Here is a 20,220-nt window from a genome sequence, read left to right as displayed (position 1 = left end):
GTGTTGCTCTGTTGCCTCCAAGGCTGAGGCCATGGAGCCATCCTCAGCGCTGGGGCCAACTTTGCTCCAGTGGAGCCTTGGCTGCGGAAGGGGAAGAGAGAGACAGAGAGGAAGGAGAGGGGGAGGGGTGGAGAAGCAGATGGGCGCTTCTCCTGTGTGCCCTGGCCGGGAATCGAACCCGGGACTTTCACACGCTAGGCCAATGTTCTCCCGCTGAGCCAAGTGGCCAGGGCCAAGGCCCAACTTTTTTTTTTTTTACAGAGACAGAGAGAGAGAGTCAGAGAGAGGGATAGACAGGGACAGACAGACAGGAAGGGAGAGATGAGGAGCATCGATCATTAGTTTTTCGTTGTGCATTGAGACACCTTAGTTGTTCATTGATTGCTTTCTTATATGTGCCTTGACTGCAGGCCTTCAGCAGACCGAGTAACCCCTTGCTTGAGCCAGTGACCTTGGGTCCAAGCTGGTGAGTATTTCCTCAAATCAGATGAGCCCTAGCCTGACCTGCGGTGGCGCAGTGGGATAAAGCGTCGACCTGGAACACTGAGGTTGCCGGTTCAAAACCTTGGGCTTGCCTGGTCAAGGCACATATGGGAGTTGATGCTTCCTGCTCCCCCCCCTTCTCTCTCTCTCTCTCTCTCTATCCCCTCTCTCTAAAAATAAATAAATAAATAATATTTTTTAAAAATCAGATGAGCCCGCGCTCAAGCTGGCGACCTCAGGATCTCGAACCTGAGTCCTCAGCGTCCCAGTTCGACTCTCTATCCACTGTGCCACCGCCTGGTCAGGCAAGGCCCAACTTCTAAAAACAAAGCATTTATATTCTCTGTCTACAGGACAGACTGAGCTCTCCAATCTTGTTGGGGTGGGGTATATGGAGTCTGGTCATTACCACAGAAGTGTTTCTGTGATGCCTTTCCTTTGTCTCTTTTCATGCCTGAGGAAGAGTGTGAAACAGCAGTTACTATAACAGGCCCCAGGTGGCAGGAGAAGCCTACTGTGTTAACCAGGAACAAGAAAAGCTATTTCTAGTGCAGCATGAAATGAGAAATCAAGAATCATGACCTAGGGTTTTCTGTACAGGTTCCCCTCTTCCAAGATGGGTGTCAAATGACTTATCAGGTGTCTGTTGGTGAGATTTGGGGAGGATTCCAGACCTTAACAGCCTTTTGGTTGAGTTCCCTCACATTATGGCAGGTAAGGTGGTTTTATTCCCATTTTGTAGATGTCGCACCTGAACCTCAGAGTTTATGTGACTTGCTCCTGGGCACCCAGGTTGTGGTGGGGCTCTTGGCCAAGGGTCTGTCCAGTGAGCCTGGGCCCTTCCTGCTCCCTCTGCCTGGAGACTTAGCCCCTAATATCGCCGTGACTGGCTCCTACTTGTTACTCAGATGTTTCTTCTTCAGCTGTCATCCCTACCTCCTACCCCATCAGTCTGTATCACACTATCTTGCCTATTTTCTTTTTCTTTTCACTTTTATTTATTGATTTTAGCAAGAGCAGAAAGGGGAGAGAGAGAAAGAGAGACAGGAACATCACGCTGCTCCTGTATGTGCCCTGACTGGGGAATAGAACTTCCGGCAACCTCTGCACTTCAGGACGATGCTCTAACCAACGGAGCCATCCGACCAGGGCCTATGTATTTTCTCATTAACACCAATTAGTGTTTGAAATGATACATTTTATGTACCTAGTGTTTCACTGCACTAGACTGAGCTCCACAGAAACAGGGACAATCTGTCTTGATCGCCACTTTGCACCCAACACCTGGAGCGGTGCCGGCCACAGCAGATGTTCAGTACTTGCTGAGTGACGGGAATAAGCCGGGGAGGGCGGAAGGGGCGGAGGCCAACATGAGATGACAGTTTAAGACGTTTCAGGTACCTCTCAAACTACCTCATTTAATCTCACAGCCTCTCAAGGTAGGTCCTTGAATAGCTTCATTTTGTTCAACATTGTTTCATTATAATTGTAGGAACTTAACTCCTGTTTATGTCAATTAGCCTGTGTTAAAATTGGTTTTGTTATCCATAGTTTTGCTTAAAGTCGCACAGCCCATCGACAACATTGAGAATTCATGTTTCTATCAGTCAGCCTATGATAAAATTGGTTTTGTTATCTGTCGTTTAGCGTAAAGTCACACAACCTGTCGCCAACACTGTATCTCCATTGGGGGGTGGGTAAGAATTTATGCTAACTTAGGTCAGGTTGGTTGGTTAGTTTTGTGGCCACAGACTCCTTTTGGCACCTTGTAGAGGAAGTCACAGATCTCCTAGGACCCACTCCGGGAGTCCAGGTCAAGGAACCCAGGATGACAGAACTTGCCTGAGGTCTCTCTGAACTCAAGACTTTCCTTCTTTCCAAGCCTGAACCTCTCGAGTGGGACATCTCTGCCGTCCCAGGGTCTGCACTGCATGTGGTCTGCGGTGTGCGTGTGGTGCCTCTTTTTAGCAATGACATCACCCTGCCTGGTATTGTTATTTATGAGGCTGTCGCCCCCGTTGGCTTGGGGACGTGGGGGGGGGGGGGAGGCACTGCCTGACCATTCAGAATGGAATTCCTCTGCCTTCCAGCCCAATGCAGGCCTGGCCCCGCAGATCAGCTCCGGAAATGCCTGAGGAATCAAAGTGAGGCCTTTCCCATGTGCTGAGGATTTACTGTGTGCCCGGCCTGTTCCAGACACTCTATATGTGTTATCTCATTTACACCCCCGCAGTAATCCTGGGAGGGAGATGGCACTGACCCTGTGACGCTGAGAAGAAACAGAGACTCAGTTGGGCTTTGCCTCGGCCCTGCCTGCGGTGATTGACGGCACTCGCACCGATTCCTGGGCCTGTGCTCTCATGGTCCATGAACTCTTAAAGCTGTGGGCTGATGAAGGGAGATACCCTCCTCGCCCCCCAGGACCCTCAGAGACTTTCTGCTCACTAGCCTTTGGTCCAGCTCTCATTTCATCCACGAGGAAACAAGCCCGGAAAGGAGAGAGGACCGACTTACAGCCCCTCTTCTCCTCTTACTAGTTAGTTCTCTTTGTCCACTGACTTTGGGGCCGGATTAGATCTGATTTTATCATTATTACCCCACCCAGGTAGCCCAGTGCCTGGTCTAGGTCAGCACTCAGTAAACACTTTAAAATTTTATTTATTACGAATACCTCGAAAAAGGTAGGAAGATTAGTATAACAAACACCCTAATACCCACCGTCCGGCTTATGAAATAAAACATTGCTAATTAAGCTGAAGGTCCTCCACAACTGCACTCCCAGGTGAAGACTCTCCTGAATCGGTATTTATTATTCCTGTGCATTTCTTCTTCTTGAGATATTCGTATACCATAAAATTCAACATTTTTAAGTGTACAATTCAGTGGTTTTTACTATATTCACAAGATTGTGCAGCTATCACCACTAATTCCAGAAGATTTTCACCCTTCCAGAAGAAATCTCATATCCATTAGTAGTCACTCCCCAATTCCTCCCTCTCTCCAGCCCCTGGGGATCATTACTAATCTGCTTTCTGTCGCTGTGAATTTGACTGTTCTGGACATTTAATATAAATGGAACCCTATATGTGGTCCTCAGTGTCTGGCTTCCGCCACTTACGTTCGTTTTGTTCAATGTTAAACGAATGTTCGTTTTGTTCAATGTTAAATTTGCTTCATTAAAATTGTAGGAGTTTAACCCCTGTTTATATCAGTTAGCCTATGATAAAATTGGTTTTGTTATCCATATTCAAACACCAATTGGTTGTTTCGCTTAAGGTCGCACAACCTCTTAACCACATTAAGTGAGGACGTAAGTGTTTTCAGGGTTCATCCATCTTGTCGCATGTATCAGTATCTCATTCCTTTTTCGTGCCTGAATAGTACTCTGTAGCATATATACTGTATACTACATTTTGTTCACCCATAAGTTAATGGCATCTGAGTTGTTTCCCCTTTTTGCTATTATAAATAATGCTGCTTTGAACATTCGTGTACAAGATTTTGTGTGGATGTGTATTTTTTACTTCTTGGGTATATATCTAGCAGTGAACTTGCTGGGTCATATGGCAACTCTGTTTAACCTTTTGAGGAACTGCCGGACTGTATGCCAAGGTGGCTATACTATTTTACATTCCCACCAGCAACGTATGAGAGTTGCAGTTTTTATATTCTCACCAACACTTGTTACTGTCTGATTGCGACAGTCCTGGTGGTGGTATCTCATTGTGATTTCAGTTTGCGTTTTCCTCATGACTAATGACGTTGAGCATCTTTTCATTTACATACTGGCCAGTCGTATATCTCCTTTGGAGAGATGTCTGTTCAAGTCATTGACCCTTTTAAAAATTGGGTTGTCTTTCTGTTGTTGAGTTATAAGAATTCTTTATATATTCTGGATACCAGACCCTTGTCAGCTATATACTTTGCAAATAGTTCCTCCCGTTCTGTGGGTTGTCTTTCTGGGTTTTTTATAGTGTCCTCTGAAGCTCAAATGCTTTGATAAAGTCCAGTTGGTCTATTTTTTCTTTGGTTGCTTGCGCTTTGATTGTCATGTGTAAGAAACCACTGCCTAATGCAAGATCATGAAGATTTACACCTGTCTTCTTCAAAGAATTTTATAGTTTCTGCTCTTACATTTAGATCTTTTGTTCCCTTTTCAGTTAATTTTTATATATGGTGCAAGGTAAGTCCTATGCATTTTAATCCTTTTACTAGGTGTTTAATTTTTTTTATTTTTTAAATGTCTTCTGGTAGATCTTTTTTCTTTTTAGATTTTATTTATTCATTTTTTAGAGAGAGGAGACAGAGAGACAGAGAGAAAGAAGGAGGGAGGAACAGAAAGCATCAACTCCTACATGTGCCTTGACCAGGCAAGCCTGGGGTTTCGAACCGGCGACCTCAGCATTCCAAGTCAACACTTTAACCCACTCTGCCACCGCAGGTCAGGCTAGGTGTTTGTTTTTACACAGTATATGATGTTCTTCCTATTTATTTGGACTTTAAATGCTAATGTATGTATTTTTTTTTCTGAAGTGAGAAGTGGGGAGGCAGAGAGACAGACTCCTGCATGTGCCTGACTGGGATCCACCCAGCATGCCCACTAGGGGGCGATGCTCTCCCCATCTGGGGCATTGCTCCGTTGCAACCAGAGCCATTCTAGCACCTGAGGGAGAGGCCATGGAGCCGTCCTCAGCACCCGGACCAACTTTGCTCCAGTGAAGCCTTGGCTGTGGGAGGGGAAGAGAGAAACAGAGAGAAAGGAGAGGGGGAGAGGTGGAGAAGCAGATGGGTGCTTCTCTTGTGTGCCTTGGCTGGGAATTGAACCCAGGACTTCCACATACCAGGCCGATGTTCTACCACTGAGCCACTGGCCAGGGCCTCACATATATTTTTATACAGCTTGCTCTTCTCATTCAGCCTTATATTGGAGAACCAGCCATGTTGATAACAGTAACTAGTTTATTTGTTTTCATTTGTGCTATAGATTTTATTGCATTAAAAAATACCACATTTCATCTACTCTTCTCCTGTGGAAGTTCCTTTGGGCTGTCTCTGGTACTTTGCTATTGCCAATAGTAAACAGTCTAATATGTGCCGCCTTATGCAGCGAGTTGAAGGTCTTGAGCATATTCAGAATTACTAGAATACACAAGATGTCTGTCCTGAGTGGTTCTGTAGACTCGCACTCCTGCCAGCAGTGTGTTAGAGTTGCCTCTGTTCTGCCCTCACCACGCCTCAGTACTGTCCGGCTGTTTCATTCTGGCCAGTCTACGGGGTGCTAAATGATATCCCATTCGGATTTTCCAGAGTAATAGCAAAGGTTACTTTTCAGTAAATATATGCGTGGCTGGCCGGAGGGTTGATGGAGGCAGCTCTGTGATGAGGAGATAGATGACTCTGCTCTGCCGGTGGCTAAGGACATCAGGGCTCTGGGCCTGAACTGTGCTGGAGGTTTGCAGGGAGACCCTGGCACGAGGAAGTGTGGAGGAGACTGAGAAGGCACTCGTCACCAGGAATCAAACCTGGGACTTCCACACACTGGGCCGACGCCCTACCACTCGGCCAGGGCCTATTATCTTTTTTTTTTTTTTTTTTACAGAGACAGAGAGAGAGTCAGAGAGAGGGATAGACAGGGACAGACAGACAGGAACGGAGAGATGAGAAGCATCAATCATTAGTTTTTCATTGCGCTTTGCAACACCTTAATTGTTCATTGACTGCCTTCTCATAAGTGCCTTGACCGCGGGCCTTTAGCAGACCGAGTAACCCCTTGCTCGAGCCAGTGACTTTGGGCTCAAGCTGGTGAGCTTTTGCTCAAACCAGATGAGGCCTCACTCAAGCTGGCGACCTCAGGGTCTAGAACCTGGGTCTTCCGCATCCCAGTCCGACGCTCTATCCACTGCGCCACCGCCCGGTCAGGCCCTATTATCTTTTTTTTTTTTTTTTTTTTTTATTTATTTATTTTTATTTATTTTTTTTATTTATTCATTTTAGAGAGGAGAGAGAGAGAGAGACAGATAGAGAGACAGAGAGAGAGAGAGGAGAGAGAGACAGGGGGGAGGAGCTGGAAGCATCAACTCCCATATGTGCCTTGACCAGGCAAGCCCAGGGTTTCGAACCGGCGACCTCAGCATTTCCAGGTCGACGCTTTATCCACTGCGCCACCACAGGTCAGGCCCTATTATCTTTTTTAATATTTGAAGGAACTGCAGCTGAGAGAGCTAAGTAACTTGCCTAAGTTACACATCAAACCCCAGACTTAAATTCATATAGTGCTTTTTACTTGACATACTTCTAGAGATTAATTTTATCTGTACTTTTTTTTTTTTTTAAGATTTTTAAAAAAAATTTATTCATTATAGAGAGGGGAGAGAGAATGAGAGAGTGAGAGAGAGAGAGAGAGAGAGAGAGAGAAGGGGGAGGCGCAGGAAACATCAACTCTCATATGTGCTTTGACTAGGCAAGCCCAGGGTTTTGAACCGGCAACCTCAGCGTTTCCAGGTTGACGCTTTATCCACTGCGCCACCACAGGTCAGGCTAGAGATTAATTTTAGTTATTCAAAATAAACAAATAAAGCAAAAATGTGATCTCTGACTCAAAGCAGTTGCTCCCAGCCTAGCAGAGCCACAGAGTAGGCAGAGGGACCCAGAGCAGTGTGATCTGGGGGGATGCTTACATCTGAGGAGCCAGGCTCCTGTGAGGTCCTCAGCAACACTCCCTCAGCCAGGGCCCTGTCCACCGCCTGCCGCGCCAGCTCCTCCAGCTGCTGCTCATCCTGCAAGAGGCTTCCCCAGCTGTTAGCCATCCAAACCTACAATGGAAGGAGAGGGGAGGTCGTGGTGACAGGTAGCTGGGGGCCAGCCACCACTGAAACTGGCAGTGCAGCACAGGGAAGGCAACACTGGCTGTCAGCTGTTATCAACTCACAGCAAGGAAGCAAGGTTCAGAGAGGTGAAATGACTTGCCCAAAGTAATGACTGGAAAAACTTGGACTTGAACCCAAGCCTCTGGACCCCCAGCTCAATGTATTTCATTGGAGAAAGAGGCACTAACGTCATCATGTGGTTGGGGAAAGTTCCTTCCTCTCCCAAGCTGTGGATTCTCTGCCTGTGAAACACGGGGAATAGGGTAGACCAGTGGTTTCTAAACCTGGCTGAATAGTCGGGGGCGGGGTTGGGAGAGAATACAAATTCCTTGGCCCCACTCAGAGATTCTGATTCAAGAAGTCTTTGGGGAGGGAGAGGCTGGAACTCTGTATTTTTTTATTTTTTTTATTTTTTTGCATTTTTCTGAAGCTGGAAACAGGGAGAGACAGTCAGACAGACTCTCGCATGCGCTCCGACCGGGATCCACCCGGCACGCCCACCATGGGGCGATGCTCTGCCCACCAGGGGACGATGCTCTGCCCATCCTGGGCGTTGCCATGTTGCGACCAGAGCCACTCTAGCGCCTGAGGCAGAGGCCACAGAGCCATCCCCAGCACCCGGGCCATCTTTGCTCCAATGGAGCCTTGGCTGCGGGAGGGGAAGAGACAGAGAGGAAAGCGCGGCGGAGGGGTGGAGAAGCAAATGGGCGCTTCTCCTGTGTGCCCTGGCCGGGAATCGAACCCGGGTCCTCCGCACGCTAGGCCGACGCTCTACCGCTGAGCCAACCGGCCAGGGCAGAACTCTGTATTTTTAACAAGTTTAACAAGAGATAGATGACTCTGCTCTGCCGGTGGCTAAGGACATCAGGGCTCTGGGCCTGAACTGTGCTGGAGGTTTGCAGGGAGACCCTGGCACGAGGAAGTGTGGAGGAGACTGAGAAGGCACTCGTCACCTGGAAACGAGTGACAGCAGCGTCTCCGCAGAGAGAGGGGTAGTCCCGCTGCCCTTCTGTCTCCCCATACTCTCACCGAGAAGAGGGGGCTAGCGAGAGACAGCCAGAAGGGAGCTATGGAAGGGTGAGAACAGGGTCCCACAGTCTTAGGAATGACCCTTTTGGGGGACCTTGTCATGATCTCTGTATTGATGGCATGCATTTCCCTTGTTTATTCTGCTGAATTTTTGGATGAAAATAATGCTAATAAGTAAAGGAACAGTAATGATCATGTGTTAAGCGATGATGTACGAGGCCCTGTGCTTTTTCTTTTTACACATCTTGTCTCACGTCCCTGTGGCTTAAGTGCTGTTATCACTAATCACACTTTACGGACAAGGAACAGAGTAACTGAGGGGTTTCACTCCAGCGGTCTGACCCCAGAACTCTTAAGTACTGTACTGTATCATTAGCCTGGCTTAGCTAGACCCAGAGATGCAGACAGGAGAGGCCTGTCCAGGCTTGTGTGGGTGACAAACACAAGTCTCAGTGCCCACAGGGCCTGGCATGGAGGGGGCAGCTAGGAACAGAGTGAGAGGCCCCTGAGAAAAAATGACTTTTGAGAGTCAGAGGCCCCCATCCCAGTGGTCCTGGCCCATTTGGCAGGCACCCATGGGTACCTCTTCCGGGCCAAGTTCTCTAGCTGCTGGGGATGCAGAGTAGGACCTGTCTGTCCTTGGGTTTCAAAGACCTAGTCTTGGAGGGGATACAGACGATAAATAAGCAGACCTACCAATGAGTGTAACAGATTTAAAAGTTAGGAGATGTGATACCAATGGGGAAGAGAGAACATTTATAGGAGGGCCCTAATTTAGCCAGTGTAGTCAAGGTAGGCCTATCCGAGGAGGTGATATGTGAGCTGGGACTTGAAGGACAAGAAGGAGGCGGCCATGCCCTAGTTTGGGAAGGAGTATTCTGGGTGGAGCGAACAGCAGAGACAAGTCCCTGAGATAGAAGGGAGGCTGGTGTGTCTGGGGTGGGGTGAGTGAGGGGGTGGGGCTGCCTGGGATGAGGCTGGGGGCCGGCAGGCCTCCTGGCCGGGGTCAGCCTACCAGTCTCCAGTCCACACCTTTTAAAGCGGGTCCAGCGACTCCTGAGAGACCCTCCTCTGGCTGGTCCCTAAGGATTGGGGGTTGGCATACGTGGGAGTGACGGAGTCCCAATGCCAGGTCTGAGGAGGGGGTCAAGTGTGTGGGGAGGATCCCTGGCCTTGGTCCCCAGACAGATGGAACAGGAATTTGGAGGACGTGGGCGGCCTTAGCATCCCCTCTCCAAGACACAGGTAATACGAGCTCAAACAGGCCTGTGCAGATACCCTGCAATAGGTAAGGGGTTAAGCAAACTGCTGCCTCCGTGATATGGACTAGTACTCGCAGCAGAAAGGAACAAACTGGATATAAGCAACAACTTGGATTAATCGCCAGTGGAGAAAGCTAATCTCAAACTTTGTGACCGTATGATTTCATTTATATGTAACATTTTAATTGATCATTTTAGAAATGGAGGACGGATTAGAGGCTGCCAGGAGTACAGGATGGTTGTTGTGGGAACTGTTCAGTATCTTGTGTGTGGTGGTGAATCCACACATCTGCACAGGTGATCAAACTGTAGAACACACATACACACGAACATATATAATACATATTTATACATTGACTCCACACAACAACCCGATGAAATAAGGTTATGCCCATTTTATGATGGAAATAGATGCTTCAGGAGAAAAACAGACGAGTTCAGGGTCACAGAGCAAGTGAGGGACGGAGTTAGACCGTCTGCCGCTGGACCCGGCGCTGTCAGACCCTCTTCTGCACCTCTCCCCAGACCTCCTGTTTTGGGCTTCCTTCCTGCTCCATACACTGGCCCTCCCAGGCCCCTTTCCCACTTCCCTCCTGTCACCGCTGCTCCCCCGGCTTGCCCATGTCCGTGGCCCCCACCCATTTCATTCATATTCTGAGCATGGTTTGGGCCACAATATCTGGATGGTGACCCCCAGGGGGGACACCTCCTACTCTAGGACATCCTTCAGTTCCACCCGGCTGCCTGGCAAGGGGAGTCCTAGAGGGGCCCAGCACCCAGACCCCTGACCTACCTGCCGTGGCCAGACTGTGTGCAGCACGTGCAGGGCAGGACAGAGCCAGCCAGCAGGATGCCCATACCTGGCAGGGAGGCCTGCACCCCGGAGGGTGGGGCAGTCCCAGGCCTCTTGGGCGGGAGGTTCTGGAAGCCGATATGAGCAGCAGCAACTGCTGGCATTATCTGGGCTCTAAGAATAGCCTGGGCTGAGGAGTTGGGGGCTGGGGCCAGGGAAGAGGGCCGGAGCCTATTTCTGCCGCCCCCTCCACCCCGGCTGGTTGGCCTAGGGACGAGGAAGCCTCGCTCTGGCTTCCCGTTTGCCCTGGGAGGGTTTTCATGGACATGTCTTGTTAGCTGTTGGCTGGAAGGAAGAAGGTGTCCTGGGAAGTCAGAGCCGGGGCTGAGGTCAGTGACCCACAGCCTGAGGCCCCCTTCCCCCAGGCCTGCCCGCTGATGTGGAGCAGGGCCCTGCCTTTCCAGGCATCATGTTGGAGGTGACCCTTACTTAGCAAACACTTAAGAAAAAATGTTTTTTGTTTTTTTTAAAAATATTTTATATATTGATTTTTAGAGAGAGGGGAGAGAGAGAGAGAGAGAGAAAGGGGAGGTGCAGGAAGCATCAACTCCCATATGTACCTTGACCAGGCAAGCCCAGGGTTTCGAACTGGCAACCTCAGTGTTCCAGGTCGATGCTTTATCCCACTGCGCCACCACAGGTCAGGCCAAGAAAAAATGTTTGAATACATGATTCAAAGGTTTGAAAGGGTATGCAAGGGAAAAAAAGTCCGTCTCCCTCCTTTTCCTGGCCCCCAGCCGCCTGTTCTCCTCTCTGGGGACAGCCGCTCTCACGACCTTCCACGGGTGGCCCCTCCGTAGGTGAGCACATCAGGCTACAACTCTCCTCCCGTCGTTTGTATACATCCCGCGCATTCTTTCCCTCACTTTTCTCACCAAGTGATGTATCTTGAAAGTAACAACAGCAACTTACTGAGTCTCCATTATGTGCTAGGCCCTGTTCTAAGCACTTCAAATGTTTTAACTCATATAATGCTCATCAGAATGCTCATTCAGAGCCAGGATCCAATCCCGGGCAGCCTGGCTTTAGATAAGTGTCCTTTGTCACCACCCTGCCTCTCGTGTCTGAGTCATATTGCTGCATAGCTCCTCCTTACTCTGCCGAAGGGTCAAGGTAAGAAGTGGATGTCGAACACTTGCCGTGGCCAGGCTCAGGCGGGACTCCAGCAGAGAGTAAGAAAGAGCCTTCATGGCGCTAGCATGGCCGTGACTGTGTGTCCACCAGGGCAGGAAGAGGGACACCCACATGTCACATATGCACACACCCATAGCAGGTCTGCTGTGTGCACACACCTGTTCCTTTTTTCTTTTCTTTTCCTATGGACTCTTAGAGAGAGAGAAGGGGTGGAGGAGCAGGGGGCATCAGCATGTAGTAGTTGCTTGTCATGTGCGCCTTGACCTGGCAAGCCCCGGGGTTTCGAACCAGTGATCTCAGTATTCCAGGTTGACGTGTTGTCCACTGCGCCACCACTGGTCAGGCACACCCTGTTCCTTTATCCACGGGTCCTTTCCTCACACAGCCTCTGAGGTGAGAGGTCTTAGAACCCAGAGATATAGGTGAGAACATGGAGGTCCGAACAGAGGTAGACACTCACGAGAGATCACAACGTGGCTCCCGTGAGCCTCCTCCCTGCGCTGGGGATCCATTTCAGCAGGGCTGGTGGGGGCGTCTCTAATCCGGGGCCCAACCATTGTTTGAAGTTAGGAACAATTGAAGGGCAAGGGAGCTATAGATAGATCCACAGCTGCTGTCACCTGTTTCAGCTTGGGCACTGGGCCCAAGCATTGTCTACATGGGGGCACTCTACCAGGGAGGGCCCCCCGAGGGTGGGAGGCTGGCCTCGCTCAGCTCTAGGGAGACTTGATTCAGAGGCCAAGGCACAGAAATACAGAGTCTCAGAGGGCAGGGAGAGACAGGGTGACAGAGAAAGACCAACACCATTGAAAGATAGAAGATGCTCCCACCAAATACCCAAAGCACTGAGATTGGTTGGGGGTGGGGACAGAGACAGAGAACTGTGGAGACAGTGAGGGCCCAAGATAAGGTTGAACTCAAGGATGCAGCAGATCAGAAACCGGACCAGAGCCCGCGCTGGGGCCCGGACCAGTTCAGTCCAGCAGAGGTCTGTCCACCCACTGTCCCTTCTCCAGGAGGGCTCCATGGCACCCTTGTCCCTGTGGCAGCCGGGCCCAGCTCCCTCTGGGCAGTCCAAGAAGGCACTCTCAGGAGTGCCCTGGGAGGCCCCTGGGGTCTCTGAGGGGGAGCGGCTGTGCTGCTGGGTCTAGTCATAGCCTTAATTCACTGTGACCTTAGGCAAGAAACTGCCTCTCCGTGCCTCAGTTTCCCCAGCTAGTCAATGAGGGAGTTGGTTTGCATGACCACTGAAGGGCCCTTTCATCCTCTGATGGCTGTCAGGACATTTCCCTCCATGTGTCTAACCTCCCTCCCTCTTGCTGCAGCTGAGGCCACAGTCCCCTCCTTTATTTGCCCTGTGTGAGGATGGGGGACAGCTGGTCCCCCTCCCCCCTAGTAACCTTTCAGCCATAAATCCATGCTGAGGCGTCCCTCCTCCGGATAAACAGTCCTGATGCCTTTTGGCTGCCCTCATCCTATTTTCTGCTCGAAGCATCAGAGCTGGGGCCCACTCAGGCCCTCTGCAGCTGCCCAGGGCCCCAGGAGGGGGCCAGGCCTGGAACAAGCAGGGACCCTGCCACCCCCAGGGTGCCAGGGTGGAGGGCCCCTCCTTGGGCCTCACCACCTCGCAGGTGGACCGTTATGGCAGCCGCCCCCTAAGTCCATCTTCCTGCCGCCGGCCTCGCCCCTCGGTCCGTCCTCCACACCAGCTGCCACGGGATCTTGTGAACACATAAATCTGACCACACTGTCAAACACCCTTGCTTAGAGCTCTTTGATGAAAAAACTAAAATAAAAATGCCTTTGATGGCTCCCCAACTCCTGCAGGACAAAGCATCAAATCCTAATCTGGCTGGTGAAGCCCTTCGGAGTCCTGTCCCAGCGGCTCCACCCAGCCTTACCTCCCTCCCTTCCGGCCCTCGGGGCCCAGCCTCGCCCTGGGCTGCTGCTCTGGTAGGAGTCTGGGTGCATGCTCTCTGCCCCCTCTCCTCTACCTTCATTGCCCCTCCCTGCCACGTCGCACCTGGATGTCTCCAGCCTCCTCACCTCCTAAACCTACTGGTCCCTTCTCTAGGTGACAGCCAGAGTGATCCAGTTAAACTTCAGATCACGGTTAAACTTCAGATCATGCACCACACCCTGTCCTAACAACTTCCTGTCCCACGCACAACACAACCCAGACCTCCTTCCAGGTTCTGTAAGACTCCGATCTCCAGCCCTGCCTACCTGTCTCGTCTCACCTGTAAAATCCCTCGCTCCCCGCCAGGGGCACGTGCATTGTGACAGGGCCTCAAACACGCCACCAAGCTATTTTCTGCCTGAGGGCTTTTTATTTATTGCTCCTTCTTGGAATATTCTTCCCTTGGCTCTTAGCCTAGCTGTCTCCTTCTCCTCTTTCAGGTCCCACCTTGCAAGTTACCTCTTCAAAGAGGCTTTCACTGACCAGCTTGAGCAGAGTTCACCCCCAGCACCCGCTCAGCATTACTCTGTGGGTTCTTCCAGAATGTGCCGTCACCTCCCGTTCCCTTACAAACCCTATCTGCTTGTGCATGTACTGCTGCTCTGTGAGGGAAGGGGCCTTGTTGTCATGCCCCTCTTCTTGCCAGTCTGGGCCTCAGACTTGTTTTTATCCTTTAAAACGCTTCCATTCTAGCATCTTTCTTGAATGCCTTTCCTTCTGGACCACGAGTGTCTTGTTCTTATCCTGGACACGGGTGAGAAGCGGTCAGATGGAAAGTGAATTGAAGTCATGTATTTCTTGTAGCTGTAGGAGCCCTTCAATGTCTTCTCCCAAGAAGGACATCCAGGCACTGGGGTGCATTGATGGCAGCTATATTTAGGGCTGGCGTTAGTTCCCAAGTCACATCTTCTCTGCCTACCTGCCTGGCATCTGGGGCTGGAAGAGGAGAGACCAGACCCGTTATGCCCCTTTTGGGCTTTGCCCCATCTGCTCATTGCTCATGAAAATCTCCCCAAAATAGCCCCAGCTCAGCGGCTGCCTCCAGGTCTGGCTGATGATATTAAGCTGTGGGCTCAGGACTCTTGGCAACTGCTTGCTTATCTGAGGCCTTTGGTGGGGAGACGTCGGCATACCTAGACCCTGGTGTCTAGCTTGCCCCCCCCCCCCACGTCCTAACACTTCCAAGCTCTGTCTTTGGCCATTTTACCCTCTCCTCTGGGTCCTGCCCCTTCTGTCCAAGCCCACATTTCCCTGGCTTTGCTGTGGGGGGTGTGGCTGGGGTGGGCAGATAGCATTTCAGTCCCTGAGGACAGCGACAGGCCTGTCCCGAGCCCCTGCGGCCCAGCCCTCTCTGACAGCCCTTCCCAGCACTGTCAGTACCCTAAGTGCCCAGAAGATTGTGGTCTGGAGGATCCTTCCAGCCCAGCAGAGTGGACACACTGTGGGCCAGGCCGCAGGGGGTTTAGCGGCCCTCATGCTGGTCCTGACTGGAGTGGCTTTCTCCTCTCCCGGTTTTCACATGTCGGGGTAGAGAGCTCACCCCGGGAGTGGGGTCCTAGAGTCTGGCCTGGGCCTCCCTCTTCCCCTCAGGACCTTGGTGTCCTCAACTAAGCTGAGGGTCTGGATGAGACCATTTCCCTTCCAGCCCTCCTGCTCCTGATTGCAGGTGCCCTGGAGGGCCATAAGGGATGTGTGATAGAATTGAGCACCTGAAACCCGTATAATTATGTTAACCAATGTTGCCCCAATAAATGCAATTTACAGGAAAGAAAATGGGGGGAGCAAAGTAAAAGATATAGAAAAGTACAAAGAATAATTAACAAACCATTGTACACATTTTGTCATATTTGCTTCCAGTCTTACACACTAGGATTCTAGCACTGCCGAGTTCTAGTGACCCCAGATTCCAATACCTCAGGGTTCTAATGGCCTGAGATTCCAACACCCAGATCCTAAACCCAGGCGCACACGTGTTGGCCCGCTGCAGCCTCTGCTCGACTCTTCCCTGCTGCTGGCAGGCTCGCTCTCTTCCGAGGCTGACCGCCTCCAAGTGTGAAAAAGTCCTTTTATGTGTGTAGGTCCAGCTTTGCTTCCTTGTCACCCACGGCCCGTGGGTCTGCTCTTGAGGTCATACTAGGCACAGAGGCTCCCTCTGCTCCAGGACAGCTCTTTAGGTATTTATTTACCGTAAGTCCTTGAGGCCGCAGCATTTGTTGCAGCTCTCAGAAGCATCTTGGGTTTCCTCATGGCTTTGCCATGTTTGTCTGTGAGCTCACCTCAGGAGAAAGGCATGCCCGGGGTAGTAAAGTGAATTTACAGGGAAGTTCTAGACTTATTTATTTAGGTTTCTCAGCCCCAGACTTATACACTGTGCAGGCAATCCCAGAATTCCTGGTATCAGCTAAGCTTCTTAGAAGTTCTGATTCTCCAGGCTAATTGTATTGCTTGGGCCCTAGGCAAGAAGTCCCACATTCTGAGCTTGTTTGAACAGTAAGCAGAGTTTTCCCTACCCTCTGGTTTTCTATAAGTTGCTCAAGCCCTCTGACCACATAAGAGGATTAAAACCCTAATAGAGCCTGACCAGGTGGTGGCGCAGTGGATAGAGCTTCGGACTGGGATGCGGAAGGACCGAGGTTCGAGACCCCGAGCTCACCAGCTTGAGTGCAGGCTCATCTGGCTTAAGCCAAAAAACAAAACAAAACAAAAACCAGCTTGGACCCAAGGTCGAGCAAGGGGTTACTTGGTCTGCTGTAGCCCCACGGTCAAGGCACATATGAGAAAGCAATCAATGAACAACTAAGCTGTCGCAACAAAAAACTGATGATTGATGCTTCTCATCTCTCTCCCTTCCTGTCTGTCTATCCCTCTCTCTGATTCTCTCTCTGTCCCTGTAAAAATAAATAAATAAATAAAACCTAATAGATAAAAGATCAATTTTATAATGAACCAGTCAGTTTTGGTTCATTTTCTTCACAGCTATCTACTGGCTCTCTACTTTGCGCAGGTCCTCTTCAAGGTGCTTGGTGTCTCAGCCAATCTCCTGCCCTGCCATGTGGGGAGGCAGGCAAGGAACAAGCTACGTTCTAGGGAGATAATAAGCAGAATGATGTTCTCACAAAGATAATGTGGAGAGAAAGAAGAAAGGGATACATAATGCAGGATCCCATTCATAGAAATGAGGAAGACTAATCTGTGACATTAGAAGTCAGAACAGTAGAGGAGGGAGCGGGGATGAAGGGGATGTGTGTGGGATGCTGGGAATTTTGGTTTCTAGAACAGGATGTGTTTACTGTGTAAGAATCCATCGTACTACCCAAAGCTACTCATAACAGTGTTCGTGTAACATGCAGACAGTGAAGTTCATCTTAGGTGCGCAGCTTGACTGGTTTTACAGAATGAGCACGCCTGTGGGACCACCACTCAGTTCCATACAGAGAGCATTTCCTGCATTCCAGAGGCTTCTCTCGTGCCCCCTGCAGTCATTACCCTCCCTCGGAGGCCCGCTTCTCCGTTTTTTTTTTGTTTTTTTTTTTTATCATCCTGTGTTCATTTTGTCTGTTTGGAACTATGTATGGCTGAAAATATATCTTTGGATATATTTCTGTGTTTTTTATGGAGCACAGATACATCTGTGTATCTAGAACTGGTAGCCCGTTGGCATGGAGGATTTTTCTGTGTGAGCTCAGCCTGATGTCTGCCTATGATCCTGGCTCTCGGCCTGTGTTGTTCTAGGTGTCGAGTGTCTGAGGTTCCTGGATCCTTTGATTAACTGACTCTAAAATTCTGTGGTGTCACCAAGGCCTGAATGGGATGATGGACAGGAGAGCCTGGAAGTGCCCTGACACATTCCAAAGCCTGTGTCATCCCGACTGAGTGCCAGCACCCCCAGTCCCTGCTGAATGTGGGGTGCAGCAGGGGGCTAAGAGTGGGAAGTTGGCTGAAGGGGATCTTGAATGTCAGAGTATGAAGGGGCTCCTAACTTATCTAAATTTCCTTGACTCGTTTCCTCTTTAGCCAAATCATTCCTTTATGTGTATGGCCCACGTCTGGTTTTCTTTGTGTTATTTCCCTGGGGGCTCCAGAGAGCTGGGGACAGAGTAGGGGAAAGACCCGGCAGCCAGGTCCTTGGAGAGGGATGTCTCACTCTGCTTCTCTGTTTGACCTGGTTTCTGATGCTGCTTATCTGTGAATTTGGCCCGTCCTTTCCTTCCTCTGGGCCTCAGTTTCCCGGGATGTATAAAGAGAGCTGGGCTAAGTTGTCCCAGACGGCTTTGTGTGGTTCCCCGTCTCTCCATCTCCTTGCTCTCCATTGCGGGGCTGTGAGTCTTCTTCCGGGTGTATCGTACTCCCTGTGACTCAGTTTCCCTCCCTGAGCACCGCAGTTTTCCCAGCCCTCCCACTCCTGCTGTGTCCCTGCCCCTGTCGGCCGAATCCCAGTCTCACTGTCTCTCAGCGGAGTGTCTCTCTCCAGCCTTTGTGCTCCCCTGACAATAGGAGGTAAAAATAGCCCAGGGGCTGTGCTGGTGGAGATAAAAGGGAATTTGACTTTTGTGTCCTGTGGCCAGGCTGGGGGGGCTGTGACACGTGGAGATTGCTGACATAGCTCTCCTCCGTGCTGACCTTGACGGCAGCAATAAAAGGGGTGGCCCAGCTCCCAGCCCTCACCGTGGTTCTGAGGAGGGTGCTCAGGGCTGGGCTTGGAGCTGAAGGGGGGGACAGGTGAGCCAGTGGGTCAGGGTGCCCGTGGGCCGGTGTGGGGCCCTCTGTATCTGTGGGAGAGGATGCTCTGGAGTTTGAGAGTGTGCGTGTGTGTGTTGGGGGCTTGCCAGGGAGACCGAGATGGGGCGCCCCCGGGAATCCCCTCGCACTAGGTCTTGTGGATTGTTGGATCATGCCCCAGTTTGGAGCCGCAGTCCCTCAGTTCCCCTGTCACTGCTGTCTTCCAGTGCCCACTGCCTCGGACCGCCTTAGACCTTCGAGATTTTTAGTCCCTCATCCTCCACCTCTCGGGGCCACCACCATGATGGACGTGAGTGAACTCGGGGAGTCCGCCCGCTACCTCCGGCAGGGCTACCAGGAGATGATGAAGGTGCACACTGTCCCATGGGACGGTAAGTGGAGGCAGAGGGGCACAGCCACAGAGAAGCCTTTACGGACTCAGACCGGGAGCGGGGAGGGGCGACACTGAGCTCCGGCTGGAGGAGCACGCACTCTGGCCTGACAGCTTTAGCCCTGGACCTTTCCCTCTGAGCCTGGGGTCCTGAGGCTAAGTTCTGTGCACATCACTATGCTTGTGAGCAAGCCTCGGTGTCCTCCTCTGTAAAATGGGACAGTATCACCTGCCTCCGGAGCTGCAGTCTGCGGCTAGAGCCCAAGGCCTCTGAGGTGAGAGTGATTGGTATGGATGCAGGCTGCTTCCACCCATCCAAAAAACCTGTGCTGGAGTTATTTTTAGTGCTTTCCATAGAGCCAAAGCCTCTGTTTACTAGGGACGGGAATAAAGATTACTATTTATGACCTGGTTTGTTCATAGGACGATAATAACAAAAGGCAATGTGTACCAGGCGCTTACTGTGTGCCAGGCCCAGAGAAGATGACCTGCCATGCATAGTCTCAACAACCTGGAGCTGGGGCACCAGGACCACGGCCGCCTTCATGGTGTACCTTCTCTGTGTTTGCAAAGGGCACTACCCTCAGAAGGGCCTCATGCTTGATTTAACACTCTCTGACCGTCTTGACATTTTTAATACGAGGGGTCTGCACTTTAACACCGGGGCCTGCAGATTCCGTGGCTGGTCCTGACCAAAGCACTTGGCTAGTAAGTGGCAGGACAGGGAACAGAACCTGGGGGTCTGCAGCCTGAGCCCCTGCCTTTAACCACCATGGAATATGGGCTCTCTGACGCTCTGGGGCCAGCTGGCTGGGCAGGAAGATGCACAAGACACAGAGTTAGGAGACCTGGGTTTGAATCTTCACTGACATGGAGGAGGTGGGATCCCCTGGAGAATCATGTGCCCGACAGAGACACCGCTCCATATGAGACCTCAGTAGATGCCCATAGTATTTTGCCTGAGAGAACAGGCCCAGAGCAAATGAGGTATTTTCCTGAGGTCACAGGGCACATATGGCAGAAGCAGGAATGTGAACCCAAGTGTGTAATCAGGGCAGTAAAGGACTGATACCCGAGTCAGGAAATCCCCAGAGGTCTTTAGAGACCCTCCGAGCGCTGCCCTGCCAGGAACCTGGGTCTGGAAGGATCTACTTTAGGTATTCCAGTGTCTTGACAGGGGATGCTGGGAGGAGGGATACTATGGACATGGCTTGGGATTCATCCGCTGGTTGTGCCTAGGCCGCTCTCAAATTTGCAATGCTTTCCGACAACCCAGGGAAGAAGCGGGTCTGGGTACCAGATGAACAGGATGCCTACGTGGAGGCTGAGGTCAAGTCGGAGGCTACGGGGGGCAGAGTCAACGTGGAGACCAAAGACCAGAAGGTTTGGCTGCCCCCTTTCCCATGTTAGCTTCTCCACCCGCCCCTCCCCCGGAGTGCAGCTCCTGGCTGGCGTGCTATGTACGAAAGGTGGTCTGGGAGCCTACAGGGGTGAGGCGGAGGTCAGTGGATACCTGCTTGCCC

General features: G+C 51.0%; 1 protein-coding gene across 1 annotated transcript in view; it reads left to right on the top strand.

Annotated features, from left to right (window-relative positions):
- The window catches only part of MYH7B (myosin heavy chain 7B), a 44,106-nt gene that overhangs the window by 2,381 nt on the left and 21,505 nt on the right, over nt 1-20,220 (top strand). The window contains exons 3-6 of the mRNA XM_066235786.1: nt 411-466; nt 1,084-1,197; nt 18,534-18,698; nt 19,974-20,080. Coding sequence (XP_066091883.1) covers nt 1,191-1,197; nt 18,534-18,698; nt 19,974-20,080 — 279 coding nt within the window. The 5' untranslated portion in view covers nt 411-466; nt 1,084-1,190. The remainder of the gene's footprint in view (nt 1-410; nt 467-1,083; nt 1,198-18,533; nt 18,699-19,973; nt 20,081-20,220) is intronic.

Source organism: Saccopteryx bilineata, chromosome 6 (genome assembly GCF_036850765.1).
Source record: "Saccopteryx bilineata isolate mSacBil1 chromosome 6, mSacBil1_pri_phased_curated, whole genome shotgun sequence".
In the NCBI taxonomy this organism is placed as follows: Eukaryota; Metazoa; Chordata; class Mammalia; order Chiroptera; family Emballonuridae; genus Saccopteryx; species Saccopteryx bilineata.
Note: the sequence above shows the minus strand (reverse complement) of the source record. Positions and strands in the feature narration are given on the sequence as shown.